At 43.2% G+C, this 21,009-nt stretch overlaps 1 protein-coding gene across 1 annotated transcript in view; it reads right to left on the reverse strand.

Annotated features, from left to right (window-relative positions):
* Positions 1 to 21,009, reverse strand: part of LOC144537650 (DENN domain-containing protein 5B-like) — a 93,874-nt gene that overhangs the window by 10,176 nt on the left and 62,689 nt on the right. Inside the window, 13 exon segments of the mRNA XM_078281429.1 lie at positions 2,045 to 2,086; positions 3,070 to 3,215; positions 5,203 to 5,324; positions 5,986 to 6,114; positions 8,312 to 8,393; positions 8,517 to 8,598; positions 8,844 to 8,996; positions 9,631 to 9,762; positions 10,922 to 11,012; positions 12,312 to 12,462; positions 17,184 to 17,415; positions 18,158 to 18,613; positions 18,615 to 18,737. Coding sequence (XP_078137555.1) covers positions 2,045 to 2,086; positions 3,070 to 3,215; positions 5,203 to 5,324; positions 5,986 to 6,114; positions 8,312 to 8,393; positions 8,517 to 8,598; positions 8,844 to 8,996; positions 9,631 to 9,762; positions 10,922 to 11,012; positions 12,312 to 12,462; positions 17,184 to 17,415; positions 18,158 to 18,613; positions 18,615 to 18,737 — 1,941 coding nt within the window.

A 21,009-nucleotide genomic window follows, 5' to 3' on the forward strand; every position in this document is an offset into this window, starting at 1 on the left:
GATGTTTCAGTTAGTTCAATATAATTGTGTTATTTATACAGTTTCTACATGTATCTTCAACTTATTTCCCTGCTTCATTCATGGACTCCATGGAAATGAGAAGTAGTCAAATGAAATCCTTAATCCTTTTTAATGGGGCTACTCCATTAATGCACTGGGTTTCCAAAGTAACTTTGTCACAAACTTGACTTGAGTTTACAGGTCTTTATTTAACCCAATTCTCTTAAGAGTTTTAAGCAGTGCTAATCATTACAGTACAGGCATGAAATATAATACAGAGCAGCGTTTAGATTCAAGGGTGTGACTGTAGCTGAATTAAAGGTGGTGTTCTATTAAAGGTCCCATGGCATGAAAATTTCACTTTATGAGGTTTTTTTAACATTAATTAAAAAGTTACCCCAGCCTGCCTATGGTCCCCCAGTGGCTAGAAATGGTGATAGGTATAAACCGAGCTCTGGGTATCCTGCTCTGCCTTTGAGAAAATGAAAGCTCAGATGGGCCGATCTGGAATCTTCCCTTTATGATGTCATAACCTTTCTCTGCTTTGCCCGCCCAGAGAATTTGGCCCACCCATGAGAAAGAGAGAGACATCATGGCTTGAAAACAAGCAAAGCATGCAAGTTGGTCAAGGCCACACCCCCACCCTCTACCTTGCCCCCCCCCTCTCTCCTCCTCAATATAGCATTTAAAGCTACAGACACAGAAATGGCACATACTAAGTAAAGCTCATTGTGGGACTGGCTCTAGTGGCTGTAATTCAGCACCAAGGCTGAATTTCGGGAAAGAGACTTCAGATACAGTATTAGGGGACCACTAAGGCCTATATAAAAGAGACTTCAGATACAGTATTAGGGGACCACTAAGGCCTATATAAAAGAGACTTCAGATACAGTATTAGGGGACCACTAAGGCCTATATAAAAGAGACTTCAGATACAGTATTAGGGGACCACTAAGGTCTATATAAAAGAGACTTCAGATACAGTATTAGGGGACCACTAAAGCCTATATAAAAGAGACTTCAGATACAGTATTAGGGGACCACTAAGGTCTATATAAAAGAGACTTCAGATACAGTATTAGGGGACCACTAAGGCCTATATAAAAAGAGACTTCAGAATACAGTATTAGGGGGACCACTAAGGCCTATATAAAAGAGACTTCAGATACAGTATTAGGGGACCACTAAGGCCTATATAAAAGAGACTTCAGATACAGTATTAGGGGACCACTAAGGCCTATATAAAAGAGACTTCAGATACAGTATTAGGGGGACCACTAAGGTCTATATAAAAGAGACTTCAGATACAGTATTAGGGGACCACTAAGGCCTATATAAAAGAGACTTCAGATACAGTATTAGGGGACCACTAAGGCCTATATAAAAGAGACTTCAAATACAGTATTAGGGGACCACTAATGTCTATATAAAAGAGACTTCAGATACAGTATTAGGGGACCACTAAGGTCTATATAAAAGAGACTTCAGATACAGTATTAGGGGACCACTAAGACCTATATAAAAGAGACTTCAGATACAGTATTAGGGGACCACTAAGGTCTATATAAAAGAGACTTCAGATACAGTATGAGGGGACCACTAAGGCCTATATAAAAGAGACTTCAGATACAGTATTAGGGGACCACTAAGGTCTATATAAAAGAGACTTCAGATACAGTATTAGGGGACCACTAAGGTCTAAATGAAAGAGACTTCAGATACAGTATTAGGGGACCACTAAGGTCTATATAAAAGAGACTTCAGATACAGTATTAGGGGACCACTAAGGTCTATATAAAAGAGACTTCAGATACAGTATTAGGGGACCACTAAGGTCTATATAAAAGCATCCAAAAAGCAGCATGTCATAGGACCTTTAAAAAAACACTTTCTAGCAAGATAAAAGACCAACTATGACCCAATCCAAACTAAACATGACAACGATGCCTGTAGGGGAAACAAAACAACTGGAACACAAGCATTTCAAAGAGCCAGACGGAGATAATGGGAGATGGATGAAAAGGGAGCAGGGGCTTCCTCTAACCTTGAACAAGGCGGAGATGTGCGTGTGAGGCCTGAAAGCAGACTGAGGGAGATGGAAACACTTGTTAAGACACAAAGGATGGACAATCAAAATGGTGGTGTGGTGACCAAAACAAGAACATCATCCGACATGCAAACAGAATGAAAACATCACCCGGACGACATGCAGAGTGAGGAGGACAGCAGGAAGTCTTATGGATTTATGGCTCTGTAAACATTACCTGGCCTGGTCAGGTCAATTTTCTGTAAATAGCCTAGTTCAAACGTTTCAGCAGTCGAATGAATGTACATGCACAGAATATAGTGTATATTTTGATGAATGAAATAAAAAATGAAAACAGCTCCTGCCTGTCCATAGCTCATGTAATGTTTATCTCATTTAGATTTAAAAGGTCATTCCTGTTAATTACAACTTCGTTCTGGCCATCGTTTCTCTCAGTTATCATAAGATTTACAAAGAATATGTTTACGGCATTTACTCTCTAACTGGGACGTTTTGGGACTGATTGGTGGAGATTGCTGTGGACGTAGTACAGAAGGTGACACTGGTAAAAGCAAATTTTGTGTAACTATGTATCCAGCTAATTTGAATATTGTGTGAACAGTTAACTTCATTTCAATTAATTGTATATGGCGTTGTCTTTTGCGGGGGGAAATGTTCCACCAAAACAAGTTCCTTTCCGCAGAGCCACCGTCGCTGCGTCTAAAGCTTAACGCCGCCCAAGACGATTGTGATTGGTTTAAAGAAACGCAAACAACCCATGTTTATCCTCCTATTACAGAATGTATGTGTGGTGTAGCCAGACCTTACTCCACAGGAGATACGTCTGGCAATGCGAGACTGTCTTGTAATAAATGGGAATGACCCTTTAATGAACTTAAACAAGTAGTGATGGTAGACGGTGGTGATGACAGGGGAGGTAAACGGAGAGTGTAACTGAAGAACATGCTCAGCAGCACCCATCTGCACTCAGAGTGACTGACTGTGTGCTCAGTGTTCGAGAGGTCAAAGGTCACACTACTCACATCAAAGGTCATCTCCAGGACATTTTTGGGGATCTGCATGATGCCCGAGTCTCCCAGCTCTCCTGACACACACACCCAGGGGTTGGAGGTGGTCATGGCATTGCTCAGCTTCTTGATGGGAATAATGACGACTCGATACGGGATCACTGCAGGGGCAAACACCACGTCAGCACCAGAACAGAGAAATAAACACTAACATGCTAATTAGACTCAAAGTGGGTTATCTAACTGGGTCACTTTAATTATGAAATCGCAGACCGAGGGCAAACACTGCAGCAGAAAGGCAACAGAATAACAGATCAGAGTATCAGTGGCTGCAGACGTGCACAGTCTGCATGTACAGTGTGTGTTCATTTATCTGAATGAGAGGCATAGCTGGTCTGTGAGTTGAATAATATATTGTGGTATAAAACTTTGATTAAATTGTACATACATCCTCATGGTTTATTCATAGTAATAGCTTAGCCAGCCATTGAGCCACATTCATCCATCTCGCAGCTGACACCAAATAACTCAGAGAGGAACAAGCGGGAAGAGAAATATATAAGTCTTTAGATATTTCACAGGTGGGATGCGGTGGTTTATAGATACTGACAGGAGTCAATGAGGCTACTTTTTATATTTTAAACTACAACTTGTTTTCATAGTTTTGCCCTTTTCCTGAATACTGCTAACATTTTACTCATCAACCTCATTACATAAACATGTTTTCCATTACATTACAGAGCTACTTTCTAGGTCAACTTTGACCCATTAGCTAAGCCTAACGCTAAAGAGGTTAAGTCGCTGATTTTCAACCCTTCTGATGCGAGTCAACCAGCGGAGTTGACGCGGACCTCCCGGTACTGGTGCTGTTCATCAGCATGTTTGGCAGTACACAGAGCTGGTTGAAAATCAGCAGACTTTCCCTTAAGTTACTCAGCTAACGCTAACCCTAACACTAGCTAGCTAACTCTAACTCCAGCTAACTCTGGACAAGACATTTTCAGGCACAAATTGTTCCAATTAACTTTGATGAAGTGAAAACACACAGTGAGAGGGTCAAAGTTTAAGATGAAAACATTAAAAACACCCCAAAAACAAGTGTATTGCTATTTTAATGTACACAATCCCATGGTTAGCATTGCTAAGCCTGTATCATGATTGACAGCTCGGCGTGTAGCCAGGTCCCTAAAACATCCCCTGCTTTATTATCAAAGAAAATAAATATTGAGGCCATAATTTACAAAATGAACATTATGCTGTATTGAAGAAGACTTGAAACTAGCGACTGAGTCCAAATTCATTAGGAAGCTGTTTATTGAGGTAATAAATCAAGTGAGAAGTAAGGTCAGTTTCCCATAGACTTCTATAGAAACTGACTTCTTTTTGAAGCCAGTGGAGTCACCCCATACTGGAAATTAGATAGAATGCAGGTTTAAGACACTTCAGGATTGGCGTCACTTTTCAGGCCTGGAAGTTGCCGCTTGAATTACTTATTACTACAACAATTATTCGTACCTACGTAACAAGGCACGCTGTAGGTAGCCCAGATCACATGCAGCACAATCGTCTGTGGCCTTGGTTAAAAGAACATTCTTTCTACTTCAGTCTTTCTGTGTGTATGAATGATAGGTGTGTCTGTATATTATGTGTAACTTCCTCCCCCGACCTTAGCGGGATGGGAGCGCTTGAGGCAGCACTTTCTAATCAAACAGCTGTTATGTCTCCCGTCATCTATGGAGACATTGAGAGTTGAACTATGACTCTGACTGAGACAGGTCATGACCTACTGCTGTTATGTTGGACACTGACCTGGGGTACCACTGTTTCAACTTACACAGCATGAGTTTGTAAGCTGGGAATTTGACCACATCTATGAGTTTTAAGCCCCGCACTCACAGAGCGATGTTCCCTTATTTAACGTCTTTATCATCTCACAAGCTGTTGGATTTATTTATCTTCCAACCTGTTTTGACCAACCTTTCTGACAGTCCCAGCTGATGCACTGAAGCAGACTTTTCATTCACTTTAAATATATTCAGAGCTGTGTTGTGTTGATGATGTTTGCTATGAATCAGAGCTGAGCTTTGGATTTAACGGTGAAGCTTAACTATGACTAAATAGAGGTCAGAGGGCATGTGCGGAACTCACTGATGGTGGTGAAGACGCTGGTGAAGCAGAAGTAGTCGACAGCGTTGAGAGAGAGCAGGTGGAAGAGGAACTGCTCCTTCTCCTCCTCACAGCGCAGGAAGGCATAGCGCTTGTACAGCTTCCTGTAGACACAGCATAGCACAGTCAGGTCAGGTTCAAAGACAGCACAATATTACTTAAGATAAATGTGCACATTGCTGCCCACTGTGGCTGATGGACACACACACACACACACACACACACACACACACACACACACACACACACACACAGTCTGTACTGTCATCTGCCACATAGGGGCAGCAATGAGCACATTCCAGCTTGGCGAACCACAATAAGGAAGGGAGGACAACACACTGAAAAGCTTACTTGGACAGACACACAAAAGGTAAGGTTTATGCTTCATCTGGAGTATTTTCAAACTGTATTTTTCACTTTCACAAGAGAAAAGACTTCAAAGATGAAGACAAATTAGTTGGTTTGGCAAATACACGTCTGGTCCGATAAAGAGCAGCCATTTTCCACAAGATGGAAGAGAAAAATTAGCACCTACGGAAGGAATGCAACTATGGAGTCCAAAAGCTTTAATGTCAAAAATATCTATGTTTTCACTCCTTTGATAGAGTATTAATTTTGTTTGGATTTTCACATTGGTATGATTGGTTTACAATAACTTATCTTTTGGAACATGCAATGATCCTAGTATGCATCAATCTCACCTATCAAAAGCACAAAGCGAGTGTACAGTATGTGCGTTGAGTGTGGTTGATCATGTGTGCTCACTTGGTTAAGGCTTGTCGAGACAGCAGCTGTTTGAGGTGTTGAGAGAGCAGCTTCTTCTCGAGGGACAGACGGATCCAGGCCCTCGCTCGTCCCACATCTGTCTTTATCTCTGACATACTCTGGATATGCCTGAGGAGACAGACAATGGAGGGACAGAAGATAGATTACACTTTGCTCAAATGTCTTTCATTTACTACATGTAATATTTACTATATGTTATGTACTTAAGTACTGCATCTCCTGTCTACTGTATATTAGAGTTTAGATCTGGCCCAAAAAATCAAGCCCGACCCAACCCGAGCCCGTGCACGTTGTGTCCGAGACCGGCCCGACCCGACACATTAACTGGAATTATGAGCCCGAGCCCGATTTCAACCCGACACTTTTTTAATACGTGGGCTGTTATAACTGACGTTCTCAACTACAATTCAGAGTTGTTTGAACTCAACGCATTTCTCTGTGAGGGCTTGCTTCACCCTCATGCTTGGAGAAGTAACAGAAGAGGACGTTGGCTGACTATCATCTTTTCTGCTACGGCGAGCCTGCTTCATGTGTCTGTTCATCATCCAAGTCCCTGTTTTATCTGCTGTCATAGGCGAGCAGCGTGCCACACTTGGCCTAATGCACTCAACAAAGCCGACACAGATGTTGTCACTGCCCACGACTTGTTTAAAATGGTTCCATACCGCCGACTTTCCTCCAAACTTGCTCAAAGGTAATTCTCCTGTTTTTCTTTCCATCCTCAAGCTCCATGTTGCACTTAAGCTACACCATATAGCCCAGCAGGCCCGGTGTGATGCTCCACCATACAGCCCAGCAGGCCCGGTGTGATGCTCCACCATACAGCCCAGCGGGCCCGGTGTGATGCTCCACCATACAGCCCAGCAGGCCCGGTGTGATGCTCCACCATACAGCCCAGCAGGCCCGGTGTGATGCTCCACCATACAGCCCAGCAGGCCCGGTGTGATGCTCCACCATACAGCCCAGCAGGCCCGGTGTGATGCTCCACCATACAGCCCAGCAGGCCCGGTGTGATGCTCCACCATACAGCCCAGCAGCCCCGGTGTGATGTGTGCGAGAGGAGGAGACTCCGCGCACGACACGTGTTGCATTTTGTAACTGTAGTCCAACTTGTGTAACTTTTTGGACACATTTGTTACTTTGGCCTAAATATAGCCTATATAGATAATATTTCTGATTATGGCATAGCTTTCTCCCCAACCAATTAGGCTAATAAAGTAATGATTAAAAAAAACACAAATGCTTGATCAAGGGCCCGGCCCGGCCCGAGGATAGTGGCGGAACGGGTCGGGCAGAGAATCTAAACTCTACTGTATATACAAAACTTCTTTCATAACCTCCTGGAGGAGGAATTCCTCATGTGTTGCAAGCTTCCTCTTCTTGGTTTTTTCCCCTTTTTCCCCACTCTTAAAGGGTTTTGTGTTGAATTTCTTCTTACTTGAATCTGGGGTCGAAGGCAAATTCAGATGATTTTGGGCTATATACACAAACCCCAGTCTATTCAGCGTTTTCGACATATGGCGTGTTTCCGCTGTGTGGTAGGGCTCTGCTCGACTCAACTTACTTTTTTGGTACCAATACTTTTCTCTTTTAGTTTTGTAGGTGGGATTCTCAGCTGATCGCCGTAGCCAAGCCACGTGAAACTGCTGTGGCATTGGCTTCAAAGTAACAACGGTTGAATCCTTTCATTGGCAGCCAAACAGAGGAACGTCTGCACTTCACGTCAATTGAACGGCATAGTGTACGGCCTAGTTTTTCGGGCTGCCATTTAAAAAAAATCTAGTGAATTACATTTTTTGGTCACTGTTGAGCGTATTGGCTATTTAAAAATGGCAGGTGTGTGCCCGTGTCACGCGAGAGACAGTTCTCTATGACCAATCAGTGGCCTTCAGTGTTTTAACTCTGTCTTCTAGTGTTGACTCAGCTTGCTTGGAACTTCAAGCGAGGTGGTACCAAAACAAGTACCAGGTACCAGGTACTATCCACAACATTTGCTAAAACCAAAAAAGAAGAAGTGGTGTTGAGTGGAGCCGGCAAATCTTCACATTTGACAAACGAAGAGTGTTTGGCAGTTTTGATTGACACATTACTTATCATGGAATACAAATACATTTTCTGTAATTTACTAAATGGTCAGTGCAAAAATGCAGCTTTAGAAAGAAGAGCTTGTTCTCTGATTCTGAGGTGTCAGAAAGCATTTGTAGCGTTGCAGTAACTGAAATTCAGTTACTGCACATGGGAAATAAATACTACAGTGCATACAATCTCTTTGATTAGTTGTTTATGTAATTAAATAATGAAATACCTCATATCCTGTATGAGAGACACACGTAGAGACGGCATCGCTAAGAAACAGTCAGACTTCCTCCTCTCAGGAACTTGTGACACTGTTGAGAGGAAATACAGGATATGATGGCTCTGTTACAATCAGAAATGTGTGTTAGACAATGCAGGACAGACTGTGTGTGTGTGTGTGTGTGTGTGTGTGTGTGTGTGTGTGTGTGTGTTACCTGGCGACTCTGCCTGCTGCTGCTCCAGCTTCTCCTCTCGGGCCTGGTAGTGCAGCAGGTGGGACCACAGGGCCGACTTCCCCTGAGAAGTGAGAAGTGTGTGTCAGAGGACCAAAATCACAACACACACACAAAGACAGCTTAATGCATTCACTGATGAAGGGAAAGATTATACACACATAAAGTGGATTTATCAGGCAATAACCTCTTAACCTCAATTTCCAATATGGTCATACAAACCTGATTAATCGCAATGGTGGGTGTGTGCCATCTGATTGCTTTTATAAATTTGTTTACGATAATGTGTGTGTGTGTGTGTTTGCTGACCTGTTTGACCTGCAGCCCATGGCTCCAGATCCTCTCCAGCAGGTCACACAGGCTGGCGATCAGAGTGTTCTCCTCCAGTCCCGTGATGTTGGCCTCACCATGGCCCAGCTCCACCGCCTCCCGGCCCATCTTCTCCACCAGCATACGCTTTGTCTGAACACACACGCACGCACACGCGCGCACGCACACACACACACACACACACACACACACACACACACACACACTTGTTGAATAATGCCAGTGTACTCTGGTGCACAACATAGTACCATGGTTCAAACTAAATATTTCCAAGACACAGATATAACTTGTCTAATATTCTATTCCAAACTCACTTATTTTGAAAAAATGATAATGAAACTGAACAATCCAGAAAACAGATTGATGAATAAATAACTTCTTTTACCAGTTCAATTGATAGCGGGATTTATCTTGACCACAATTCCAAGTTTCTTTGGGTGCAGTTACAAAGAGAATGTTTGATCTGGGAGTGGGCTTTGTCTGATGCTTGTTTAAAGGGACTGGCCTCATTCGGGGCTGCTATAATTAATGATCTACATATTTTTGTCTCTAAGATGGGAAGTCTTTTAGTCTGATGTTCCTAAAACTTGAAGGAAAGACATTTATGACATCTAATGGTGATGCAACATGAGTAATGAGCTTTGTCTCTCACTGCATGCGTTGTTCATGAGAGATGATCCCACTCAGAGCATGCGTGTGAATGGCTGTACTAATGAGTCGCAGGTCGTCTCTAGGTAGAGGGACATGCTGTGCTTGTATTTTTCACCTTCATGCGACACTCCTTGAGCAGCCCCTCCACAAACTTCCAGTTGGTCTGGGCGATGACGGCGGGCGACAGATCAGACAGTTTGGGCTGTCGAAGGTTCTTCCCCAGGCTGCGGGCCTCCTGCATGTATTTCTGAAGATCAAACGGAAGCAATTTGTGAGCTCTGGAGAACATGCCCTCTAATAACAACACAGTAATTAAGAGAAATACTTTATCTGTTGGATAGTTTTTAATGCACACGCGCTAAAAGGTCGAGGCATTAAACCTCAGTGCACACACACCCACGCCTGCTGCGAGTTAACTATGTGTCAAAAACACTCGCTTCCACCTGCACAGATGTTGTTTTTTTTAAAATACACTTTTAATCAGCTGTTGCCATTTTTTTTTAAAGTGACAAGCTATGAAAATCAACACTTCAAAGGATGTACATGTATGTGCGTTAAGAGGAAAGGGTGTGGCACAGGAGAGGAGTGTTTGGGGGAGTGTTGGGAGGTGAGCTGGGTTTCCACTGAAGCTGTAACGGAAGTATTTTCCACAGTGTTTCATATCTCAGACTGTGTCATTGAAAGAACAACTTTCCATCCGCTCTGCTTTGGTTATTGTTTGGTTTTCAGCTCAGAAAATGTCTAAGGGCCTTTTCACACATTTCGAGACATTTTAGGCTGAAATCAGTCCATTTCACGGCAATTGCTACCATCAGCAGATTTGGCCATGGAGGTGAAGTAAATGTGCGCAGTGCTTTTAGGAAGAGTTAAGGCCCTATCTTGTACCCTGCCGCAGCGCAAAGCCTGACGCAAGTGTCTTTGCTAGTTTAAGATCGGCGCAGTAGTCAATGCGGTCTGAAAGCATAAGTCCACAACACAGGCAGCTCCTCCACATACCAGGCAGGACGCAGAGGCAGATTTTTTAGGCGGTTTGATAGGCGGAGGGGACGCTTTGTCCCACTCCCAAAACGCCATGGAGTTCTGCAGGACCAGACAGCCCTCCACCTGCTGAGGAGGAGGAGGAGGAAGAGGGGTTCCCCCGACCGACAGGCACAGAGGACACACGAGCAGAGAGAAGGGGACGGAAACAAAAGAGAAGAATGGAAAAGAAAACAGAAGGCGGCATGCACATGAAGTCTCCAAAATGAACAAAGAAAGCTCAAACAGAAACAAACAAAGAAATGACGCCATGAGACATACAGAGAAAATAAAGCCATGCTTTTAAACTACATGACGTTAAAGAACAGAGGAGGGGAGAGGGCATTCAGAGGGCAGGTTATGGCTCGGCTGTGAAGAGATTTGTCTACCTCTTTCAGGTCGTTGTCGAGGGCCAGATGCTCCGTTTGTTGTCTGTGACGGTCTTTCCTTCGTTGAGCTGTCGCCGTCCTATGAGACCACCTGCAGTTCCAGCAATATGTAAGTTAATTAGACTAGTTCAAAACATATTTGAAAGCCCTTTTCAAATAGAAAGTATTAACACATTGCCATTCACAGAAACGGTCTACCTCTGAGCCAAATACAAGAGGAGGATATCAAAATCATCGCTTTCTTCACGAACCATGTGTTTGATGAATAGTTCGACATTTAAAGTACCCATATTATGCTCATTTTCAGGTTCATAATTGTAATTTGAGGTTTACATTGTTTAATTTTCAAAAAACACCATATTTTTGTTGTACTGCCCATTGCTGCAGCTCCTCTTTTCACCCTGTGTCAGGTCTCTGTTTGTGATTAATGAGGTTGTTTTGTGAGTGAGACATCTCAACTTCCGTAACGTCTTTGTTGTCAGTCGCACATGCTCAGTAGCTAGCTTTGGATTACATGAGCTAGCTAGCTGTTTCTCCAACTTCAGTAGTACAAGGCAGGATTAGCCGGGAGACTTCTTCTAAACGAGGGCACACTTCCAACTTTATGTGGAACACCTGCAGAACAGGGACATGGAAGTAGTTCTATACAATGTATTTTGTACATTAGGGTGAATTTGTGTGTGTTGTAGCAGTGTTTTGCCATTGAGAACGATCTAGCATGCTATCGGTTAGCCCCCTAGGCCCCTCGTCTCGGCTGGTGACGTAGAAAGCCGTGCAGATGTTGACCAGCTCACCCAGAGACTGAAGGCAGGACACATTCAGAAACCGTATCTCACTCAAAACAGCATGGATGGTTTCTTTTCAAAGTTTGTATACGTGTGGAAGCACCAGAGCCACAAAATAACAATAATAGCCAGAAAAAGTGGGTTTTTCATAATATGGGCACTTTAAGCATATATTAAGCATCACTGTTTTTTTCTAAGAGACATACAAGAAGACTGTCATCAAACTCATGTCTGTGTGGAAGGTACACAGCTGGAGTCAGGACGTGGTTAGCTTAGCTTAGCATACAGACTGGTGGCAGGGCGAACAAGTGAAAAGTAAGCAGACCAGAGGCTGAAGGGCTGGCCATAAACCGCATCCCTGGTTTCCGTTCAACAGGGAACCTTTGCTGCATGTCGTTCCCTATCGTTCCCTCTCCTGTCATCTCTCTGCTGTCAACTGTCCAATAAAGGTTACACCTTTAATTAACACATTAGCATACAGTAGTTCCTAAACTATTCCTTTATGTATTAAAAAAAGGTTTTTCTTTCTTTCGTCACTATCCTTCTCCCTGACTTCATCTGCTGGTTTCATGTGTAGATTTCAGCCAAGGTGGAAGTTGACTTACTTGTTATTAGTCGGCCCCGCGTTGAGCACGTCAGCCTGCAGTTTGGGGAAGAATCCCTGCGCGTATTTGCCCTGACCGATCTTCATGTCCAGCAGGTGTGGGTGTATGGCGGTGTGGTCGATCTTCATCAGTCGCTGCTCAATGGCCTGAGCTGTGGGGGGGGGGGGGAAGAGAGAGACAGAATCCACTCAGACGGCACTCACATAAACATAGATTTGTGTTTGACTTGAATAAGAGAATAGTCCTAATCAGAGTAAGCACAACTGAATGTACCCTTGTGGAGGAGTCCAGCTGTAGTCACAGTATTGAAGGGAATTTGACAATGATGCACTGTATCCACCTGGATCTAAATATCTTGGGTTTTCACAACATTTAGTGACTCATACAGTGGTCCAGCTGCTTGATGACACGTTTCACTGTCACTTTCATTTAGATCTGAGTATTGGAAGTAAACTTTATATTGGGAAATAATATATTGAGGGCATCTTTATGTATTAAAGTGGAATGCCACAGATTTTTACTTACGGAAACGTGATGAAAAGTACTATAAACCTGTGAAAACAGTTGTATAATGTCTTCTGTGGCTCTCGGGGTATGGTAGTTGACGATATGATGACACGGTATAACATTGTACTTACCAAAGCAATTACTGAGATCAGAGGACATGGCAACATCACTAAACCTTTAACATGTTAAAATGAATAACCAAAACTGTTCCTAGATCTCAGCAACTTGGCAAGGACGACGTACGACATCCAAAATTACACACAAATTATATTATAAATCACTGATGAAGTATGCCGTCATCTCAACTCCCATCTCTCTCTCTCTGTCTGACTTATTCACTGCTCGCTCTATCATTCACAAACACACATAGCCTGACTCTTCCCTCTGTCTCCTTTTCCTGCTTATCTTCCTCGAACACAGCAAACACACACTACATTGTCGTCCGCGTGTCAGTGCAACTGCTTTTTGTTTAACTGTCTGCCGTATGTTGCCCTAATGAAGCATCAACCTTGTTTTGTTTCTTGCTGAACTCTTCAGACAGGAGTTGCAGCATTAATCTCAGTTCTGGAGTGAGCAGTGAGCGAGAGCACCGGAGCGAGTCGCCACAGGGGAAGGCAGGCGGAGGGAAAGGCTGCCTTTTGTTTGGGTAATTGGGTCCCGACATGCACCATCGCCCCCAAAATAACCTTACCAAATGCAATCAAAGCTTTACGTCGCTCAGTCCATTAGCATTGAAACAGTGTGGGTTACAAGAAGACAGCATACATGCACGCATGCTCGTACGCACGCAGCAAAAGAATTCAGAGAACAACTCTGGGTGAAATGATCGTTCTTATAGAGGAGGATAATAATCGGAGTTATAAAATGCTGCAAAACTGAGAATTTTGAGCCAAACTGAAAGTTGATACGATACAATCACTCTGCTCCGTCATATATAGCTACAGTGATAGCTGTGCTTTGCATTATTATATCTGCCTGATATATCAGATATATCATTACATGATTATTGTAAAGTCGTTTCAGTAGGAATTCATAACATTCCTTAATATCATATTATGAGCTTGGGTGTTCGTTAGGGTTAATGGTAACCCCTGCTGGTTAAACACTGTGTCAGGTGGACAGCTATTACTTGTGGAAATACACAGTAGTAGTATAAATACTTTGGAAAATCTCAACAACCTCATGTCGGTAGGTTAAAGTTGCTGTCACGATTAACGACTGGAGAGGAGGTTTTTCATGTTCTCAATTTGTGTTTTTATTAACAAAGATGACACTAAACCATACTCAAAACCAAAATACAAACCAGAACATTAAACTGAGGCAAAATAACAGCAAACAAACCGGCAACCTCACAGCCAGCTGCCAAGATTCCTCAAGCCTTCTTCTCCTGAAGCCCTTTTTAACTCAGCCTCCCCTAATTAGAACCTACCACCTGCACAGGTGACCATAGGGTGAGCTATCCTGAGCAAACAGTAACACTTAAGTTTCTCAAAACATCATTACAATTGGATTGGATCAGTTACTGCAGACAATACTACACATATGTGCACCCAATACAAGAGGCACCCCAAATATAAAAATGTCAGTTTATGCAGAACTATCTTGCCTATTGTTCTTCACCTTAGGATTGCCCAGCCCCTCCCTTCAGAAAAGACCTAATGAGGCAAACCTGCATCCACTCTCCCTGATTAAGCTGGTCAGCAGCTGAGCTACCCCCCCTATGAACCCATACAACCTGCCGAACAGGCCTATGTCAAATAATAAAGTAACAAATACACTAAAACAATAACCTACAACATTAGTGATATTAAGAATTAAGAAGACACAAACAGTATTCATTTTGGGAACAGGGCCTAGTGAAAAGGGAGAAAATGTAGCCTTTTCACAGTTGTGCTAATCAATATTTTCCTGCTAACAACGGGAAAAAGGAAGAATGTAAAAGGTTTCATAGTGCTAAACCCATAGATCATTTACACCACCTCTGTAGTTCCCCTCAGTCCTATGAAGGGTTTTAGCATCTTTTAGTTCATTTTTCGGTTTTATGGAGTCTCACAGCTCTCATCAACCACATTGTCACTACCTGATGTGAGTCGAGTGCAGATGTGAGTTGCGCATGCTCAGATTTAAACGGTTTACGGCATAACGCCAAGGGATCCGGATCCGGCTGCATTGTGAAATCCATAAATCAATAAACTTTTCTCATTACAAACAATAACAGAAGATGGAAATCATTTCAAAAAACGTTTTAGCTATCTATGATTGTTTGATTGCTAACGTTAGCTCAAAACGCCATTCAAGTGACAGCCTTTGTTGTGTTTCATTGCTGACTTGTAGCCAGCAGTGAACAAACTTCGTTATGTAGGTCCATTTGTATTGTATTGACGTGACAGAAGTCTCTCGTTAGCAGGTTCTTGTAGGCTACTTCAGCCTCTAATCTACAACTGACATCAGGGATCATGCTGTGAAAATGTGATGCCTTACGCTAAATAATAAATTACTGCTACGTAATGTACCTATCTCAATATTCTGTGGCTAACAGCAAAACAGATCCGCATCTGTTGCAAAGTGACGCACGCGCAACTCACATCTGCACTCGACTCACATCGGGTAGTGACTCTCGTATCCAACCGCAGCAGGCAGCTCAGAGAACCCCAATGTACACTACCTGCTCAGCAGACAAAATTAGCAACTAGCTGGTGAACATAGTGGAGCATTTGGCAACTAAAAAGCTAAATATATACTTATCAAAAGTTGGTAGAGACTCAAAACCAGAGCTAAAAATATTGTGAACATTGCACTTACAGTATGTTTGGCTGGCGGCAAGAAACACGGCTCCAAATGAATGCTAATGTTGCTCCGTGCGTGATGTTTGCTAACACATTAGCCATAACATGGTTTAAGGGGATGATACAATATTGTCATTAGAGCTTGTTTCACTGTCCCCAAGTGGCCAAAAATCAGTTAATGCAACAGCTTTACTTGTGTTGGTAGGCATATTGTTTTACCTTTGGACAGAGCCAGGCTAGCTGTTTCCTGTAGCTTCCAGGCTTTAAGCTTAGCTAGGCTAACCATATCATGGCTCCAGTATTTATATCTACACACAAGGAGATGTGGTTCACAAATAGCAGTATTTATGCAGTTAGAATGAGTGAGAAATATCTGGTTCGGCTAATCAACCACAATATTTAGTCTACTTAGTCATTTCTGACATCACTGCTAAAACATTTGGTTTATTTTTTGTTCAACATTAAAAATCTTCCCAGCGTACATTATAGGTCAGATATACATTTTCCATATTCCCTCTTCCCTCTCTAAACAGTTCATATATTAGCAAGCTATTGCTAGTTTAGTCTCAGTTGGTTTAGTTAGCTACACCTGGCAGTTAGTGTGTGTAAATATATAGTAACAATTCACTAACAACTAATTTCTACATAATGACACGTTGCGTGGCGCTACCTATTTGAATTTAGTGATGCATGAATCTCCACTTAGTAAACACTTATGTGAAAACTTTGAACTGACGAACAGCTTGTGCAACCTGCTCTAGGTCTGTTCTGACAGTGATATCAATCTTCTGATCCCACTCGCAGGAAGAAAGCATATTAAGTCACATTCTTACAAAATCACACACACTTTCCCCTTTGATCCTTCAATTTTAAATACACAAGTAAACCTATAATCCTGCTCTTTCACGGTTTTATAAACATCGTTAACCCACAAATAGACACATGCGGCCTCATGGATTCCCTGTTGGTCTCCACCAGTCTGAGTCAGTCCTGAGTCTGACCTCCTGCCTCACACTGCACATTCAGCACCAATTAAAGGCTTAACGAAGGGAAACCCAAGCAGTTGAGGAAAAAAGAAGCCTGAACAAACACTCTTGCATTAAGACGGTGTCAGAGGGTATGTGGTTGTGCTTATGTAAGAAAAATAGTGATGGAGTGTTTGGTGTGTTGGGATGTAGAGAAATGAGAAGTGGGGTTTTCTGGCCACTGGGGAGGGCTGAGCTGCTTCCAGACGATAGATGACAGACAAGAGGGGAAGGAGAAATGGAGAAGAGGGCAGAGAGGTGGATGCAGCGTTTGTGTGTGTTTTTAAATTGCATGGCGCAGTGCAATCCTGTTTGACCTCGGCTAATGGACGCTTGGTAGGCTTTGAAGGACGGACAGGCATGTACAGCATGCTGATCAATAAGCTCCTTTACTGCTGCCAATTCAAACCACTGCCATTCTCATTCTCTCTCCCTGTGGATAGGTCTCTCCAACCACTTTTATTTCAACCTTAATTGGAATATTGGTTTAATTGTGTGGAATGAACCTCACTCGAACACGGTTGAGCACTCACACCTCTTCCCGCTGAGCTTACCTGACTCCTTGAGGATGGAGCACCTCTGGTAGCTGGAGGATCGGTGGCTGGGAGCGCGGACGTTGTAGAGGCGGGCCTTGTCGATGCGAGTGTCGAAGACGCGGAGCAGCGGCTCCTTCTCCTCCCACTGGGACATGATCTTGTTGTCGACGAAGGTGGCAAACATCTGTGTCTCGATGAAGTGGGAGAGGAAGGGCAGGTAGGGCTCTGGCTGGTCAGACAGGAACGAGGCCTGGAGCAGGCATGAGCACGGAGATACAGAAATATACATTTACTGTCAATTTACAAATATTAGCCAGAGGTGTGGCCTGTTCAGGCAAACTAAAGACAAAAAGGACCTGCCACTGATTCATCTGTTTGCTGCGTTATAGACAGATATACAGTTTTTTCTTTTCTGGTTTTACAGTTAAATCAACTTCAAATTTAACCGGCAGATGTGCTACTATCATTAAAACTGTATTATAATCATCATGTAAGCCATCATCATTATTCTTCTATTCTGTGTTATCTTCCTGTTATTACAGGATATTTGAAATACCAAACATTGCTAACATTTAAAAAATATACGACTGCAAAAGGTCAAGTTGGAAATGAAATGAGCCTGTCCTAAATAAAAACCTTGTACCAATATTCATCTGTTCATAGCTGTGCGGGAGATGCCATTTCACAAGGGAAACCTACTGCATGTAGTTTGCAATTCATTTACAATCCCTACAATGCTCTGAATGCAGGTCACAATTACTCACACAGGCACATAACATTTCTACCTTGTGTCTAACCTTTCCAGTGTACAATCCAATTTCACCCTCAGAATAATTCAGATGACCATGTTGCAGTTCTCTCTTTTCACTCTGTACAGCATAGGCACAGTGTGTCTTAGAAAGAAGCCTCTCTTTGCACTAAGAAGAAAAAAATCCTGGACCTGAAAGAAGTAATTTTTTCGGCACTCTATTTTTTGTGCTTGATTTAGTCACCTTGTCGAAGTTGTGCATCTGCTCCCTGTTGGTGAGCCAGGACTCCAGGTCCGGGGCGCTCTGGATGACAAAGGCTTCGTAGTCAGCAAACATGGTGGTGAAGCGGCTGGCGAACACCTCCCTCAGCTGGACGTTCAGCTTGGCGTTCCTAAGCTCCTCCTCTTCAGCTGCTGTCCGGCCTCCTTGCCCCTCTGTGCCCTGAGCTTTGACTCCGGCCCTCAGGGCGTCCACGCGGGCCACTGTCACCCCGGTGCGTTTGGTCAGCGCTTGCAGTCTTTCCAGGGTGGCGTTTCCCTGCAGCAGCTCCAGCACAGCCAGCTCCTCTACTGCAAGGTTTCCGTTACGCCCGTCGTCCTCCAGCTGCCGGAGAGCCACAGTTTTACGCTCCCTACCAGGAGTGGAGGGGGGTGCTGCCGGGACTGGTGCGGGTCCGTGGTGGGGCCCCTGTGTTGGCAGAAAGGCCAAAGCTAAGCAGCACCTCGCTGAGCTCCTGGATTAACTCGGTCTTATTGGGGAACTGTGGAAAGTCCTCTGGAAGCTCGATGTAGTGGTTGTCAATGTCTACAAAACACAGGTTGGCCTGTGGACAGGGAAATATATTAATATTACAACAGTATAGCGCAGGATTAGACAATGCTACCTATAAAGTGATATTACTGACATCTTTTGGTACCAAAAAAATAAATCAAATCTCTACTGTGTCACAGACAGAAGATGTGTAAGTGTAGAAGAAACAGGCGTAGGGTGAGCCCATGGAGCTGGGACAGGTATTATCCGGAGACATATGAGGGACAGATTGGATTTAGGAGGTTTGATGGGGGCTGAGAGATGTAGAGAATGTAGGTCAGTGAGTGATTGATAATCCCGCATTGTCAGAGATCAACCTAAATTTGACATAATGGAGTTAGCATGACACCCTCATATGGGATTAAAATAAGACTTGATCATTCTCAAAACCACAGAAATAGAAAATCACTGAGGTACACATGCCAGACAACACAGATATGAATTCAAATGTAATACAGGAATAATAGAAAACCTCCAGATTATACTTTAAAGGTCAGACCCCAGTGTGTGGTGTGTTAATTTGCTGGTGGAATCTCCAACATCCAAATATGGGCTGCCAAACAGACTGCAATGCATTAGCAGTATATTCAGTATATTCAAAACACTGACTGGCTTAAAAATAAACCATAGTCAAACATGGACGTGACCCTCTCTCTTCCCCCCTATTTCCACTATGTCAAATAAATGCCGTATAAGGGTAAATGCCCAGATAGCTGCGCCTCATACAGGCTGATAGCCCTACTTAACTCTGATCAAAAACTGCTCTCCAAAATGTTGGTCTTACGCCTAGAGAAGGTTCTGCCCCATATTGTTAAGGGGGACCAAACTGGTTTTGTCAAGGGCCGGAACTCCTGTGATAATATGAGGAGGCTCCTTAACATCATCCAACTAACCCAGAGCCACAATGACCCGCCCCTCGTGCTGTCTCTCGACGCCGAGAAGGCATTCGACCGGGGTCGAGTGGTCGTATTTGTTCTACGCCCTGGAAGAATTTGGCCTAGGCGACAATTTTGTGAATTGGATTAGGGTTCTGTATAAATAAATGCCATAAAATGAAAAATCCAGCTTGACTCCGGATAAGTGAATAAGGTTCGGGAGACTGATGACATACACAGAAGAATTTAATGAACTCTCAAACGAGGAGATAGGATTAGGATTAAGCAGTACAGTTTAACCACAGTGCCATCCCAAACTCTGAGTGTCCAAGAGGCATATATCTCCTGCTGAAGCTGTCAAGTTTGGATTATGCAAAAGATATTGATGGTGCCATAGTCTCGCATTGCCAGACCTTCCTCCACAGCGCTGTGGAGGAAGGTCTGGCTAGTCCACACAGCATTCCGGGATGGGAGAAAAACGTGCTCTGGTTTATTGGCATTTCTTTAAACCAATCACAATTGTCTTGGGCGGTGCTAAGCTGCAGACAGCACCTCTGCAAAATAGCCTCAGGAGGGAACTTGTTTTGGTGGAACATGTGTACGTTCAAAAGTAGTTTTAGTCGTGCAACAGAAAACTCAGATTGGACAGATAGTCTAGCTAGCTGTCTGGATTTACCCTGCAGAGATCTGAGGAGCAGTTAACCATAGTCCTCACAAATCCACCAGAGGTTAGAACGCCAACACAAAGAAAGAGGAAGGGGACGGACATCCTGCCTAAAATAAGGGACATCCGGCCCATCTTGCGGCAGCACCTGAGCAATCTAGTGAATGAATCGTCGTCGATATAAGGGGTGTAAGAAAAAATCAATACACTTGAGTATCGCAATATTTTATTTAGCAATACTATATCGATTTTCAAAAACGCAATATCAATTTATATTCATATAAGACAGTGGTTGATGTTTATGTTGTGTTTAAACCCCCTACCGCTAGATGGTTATGCTGAGACGGACCAGTAGTGTCCTTGCCTAGCAGTGCCTGACTTTTTGCTAGAAGCTAACAATGTAGCTATGGCTGAACTTTGGCCTACTTTAGCATATAAAAATGTTCTCACTAAGAACCTGGGAACCACAATCCCAAACTGGCAGTTTGATTTTCTGTGTACTGAATTGTTTATCTAAAGTAAACTTCTATGACTTTTATGCACATCATGTCTTTTTTTAAATATTAGTTTTTCTAAAATTATACTTTAAAGAAAATCCCAATATATCGCCTTACGCACAGTATCGAAATATATTGCAATATATTGAATCGTGACCCATGTACCGTGATACATATCGTATCGCCAGATTCTTGCCAATACACAGCCCTAGTCGATATAGACTAATGGCGCCATAACATAGGCACCAC

This window comes from Sander vitreus, chromosome 23 (genome assembly GCF_031162955.1).
Source record: "Sander vitreus isolate 19-12246 chromosome 23, sanVit1, whole genome shotgun sequence".
Classification (NCBI taxonomy): domain Eukaryota; kingdom Metazoa; phylum Chordata; class Actinopteri; order Perciformes; family Percidae; genus Sander; species Sander vitreus.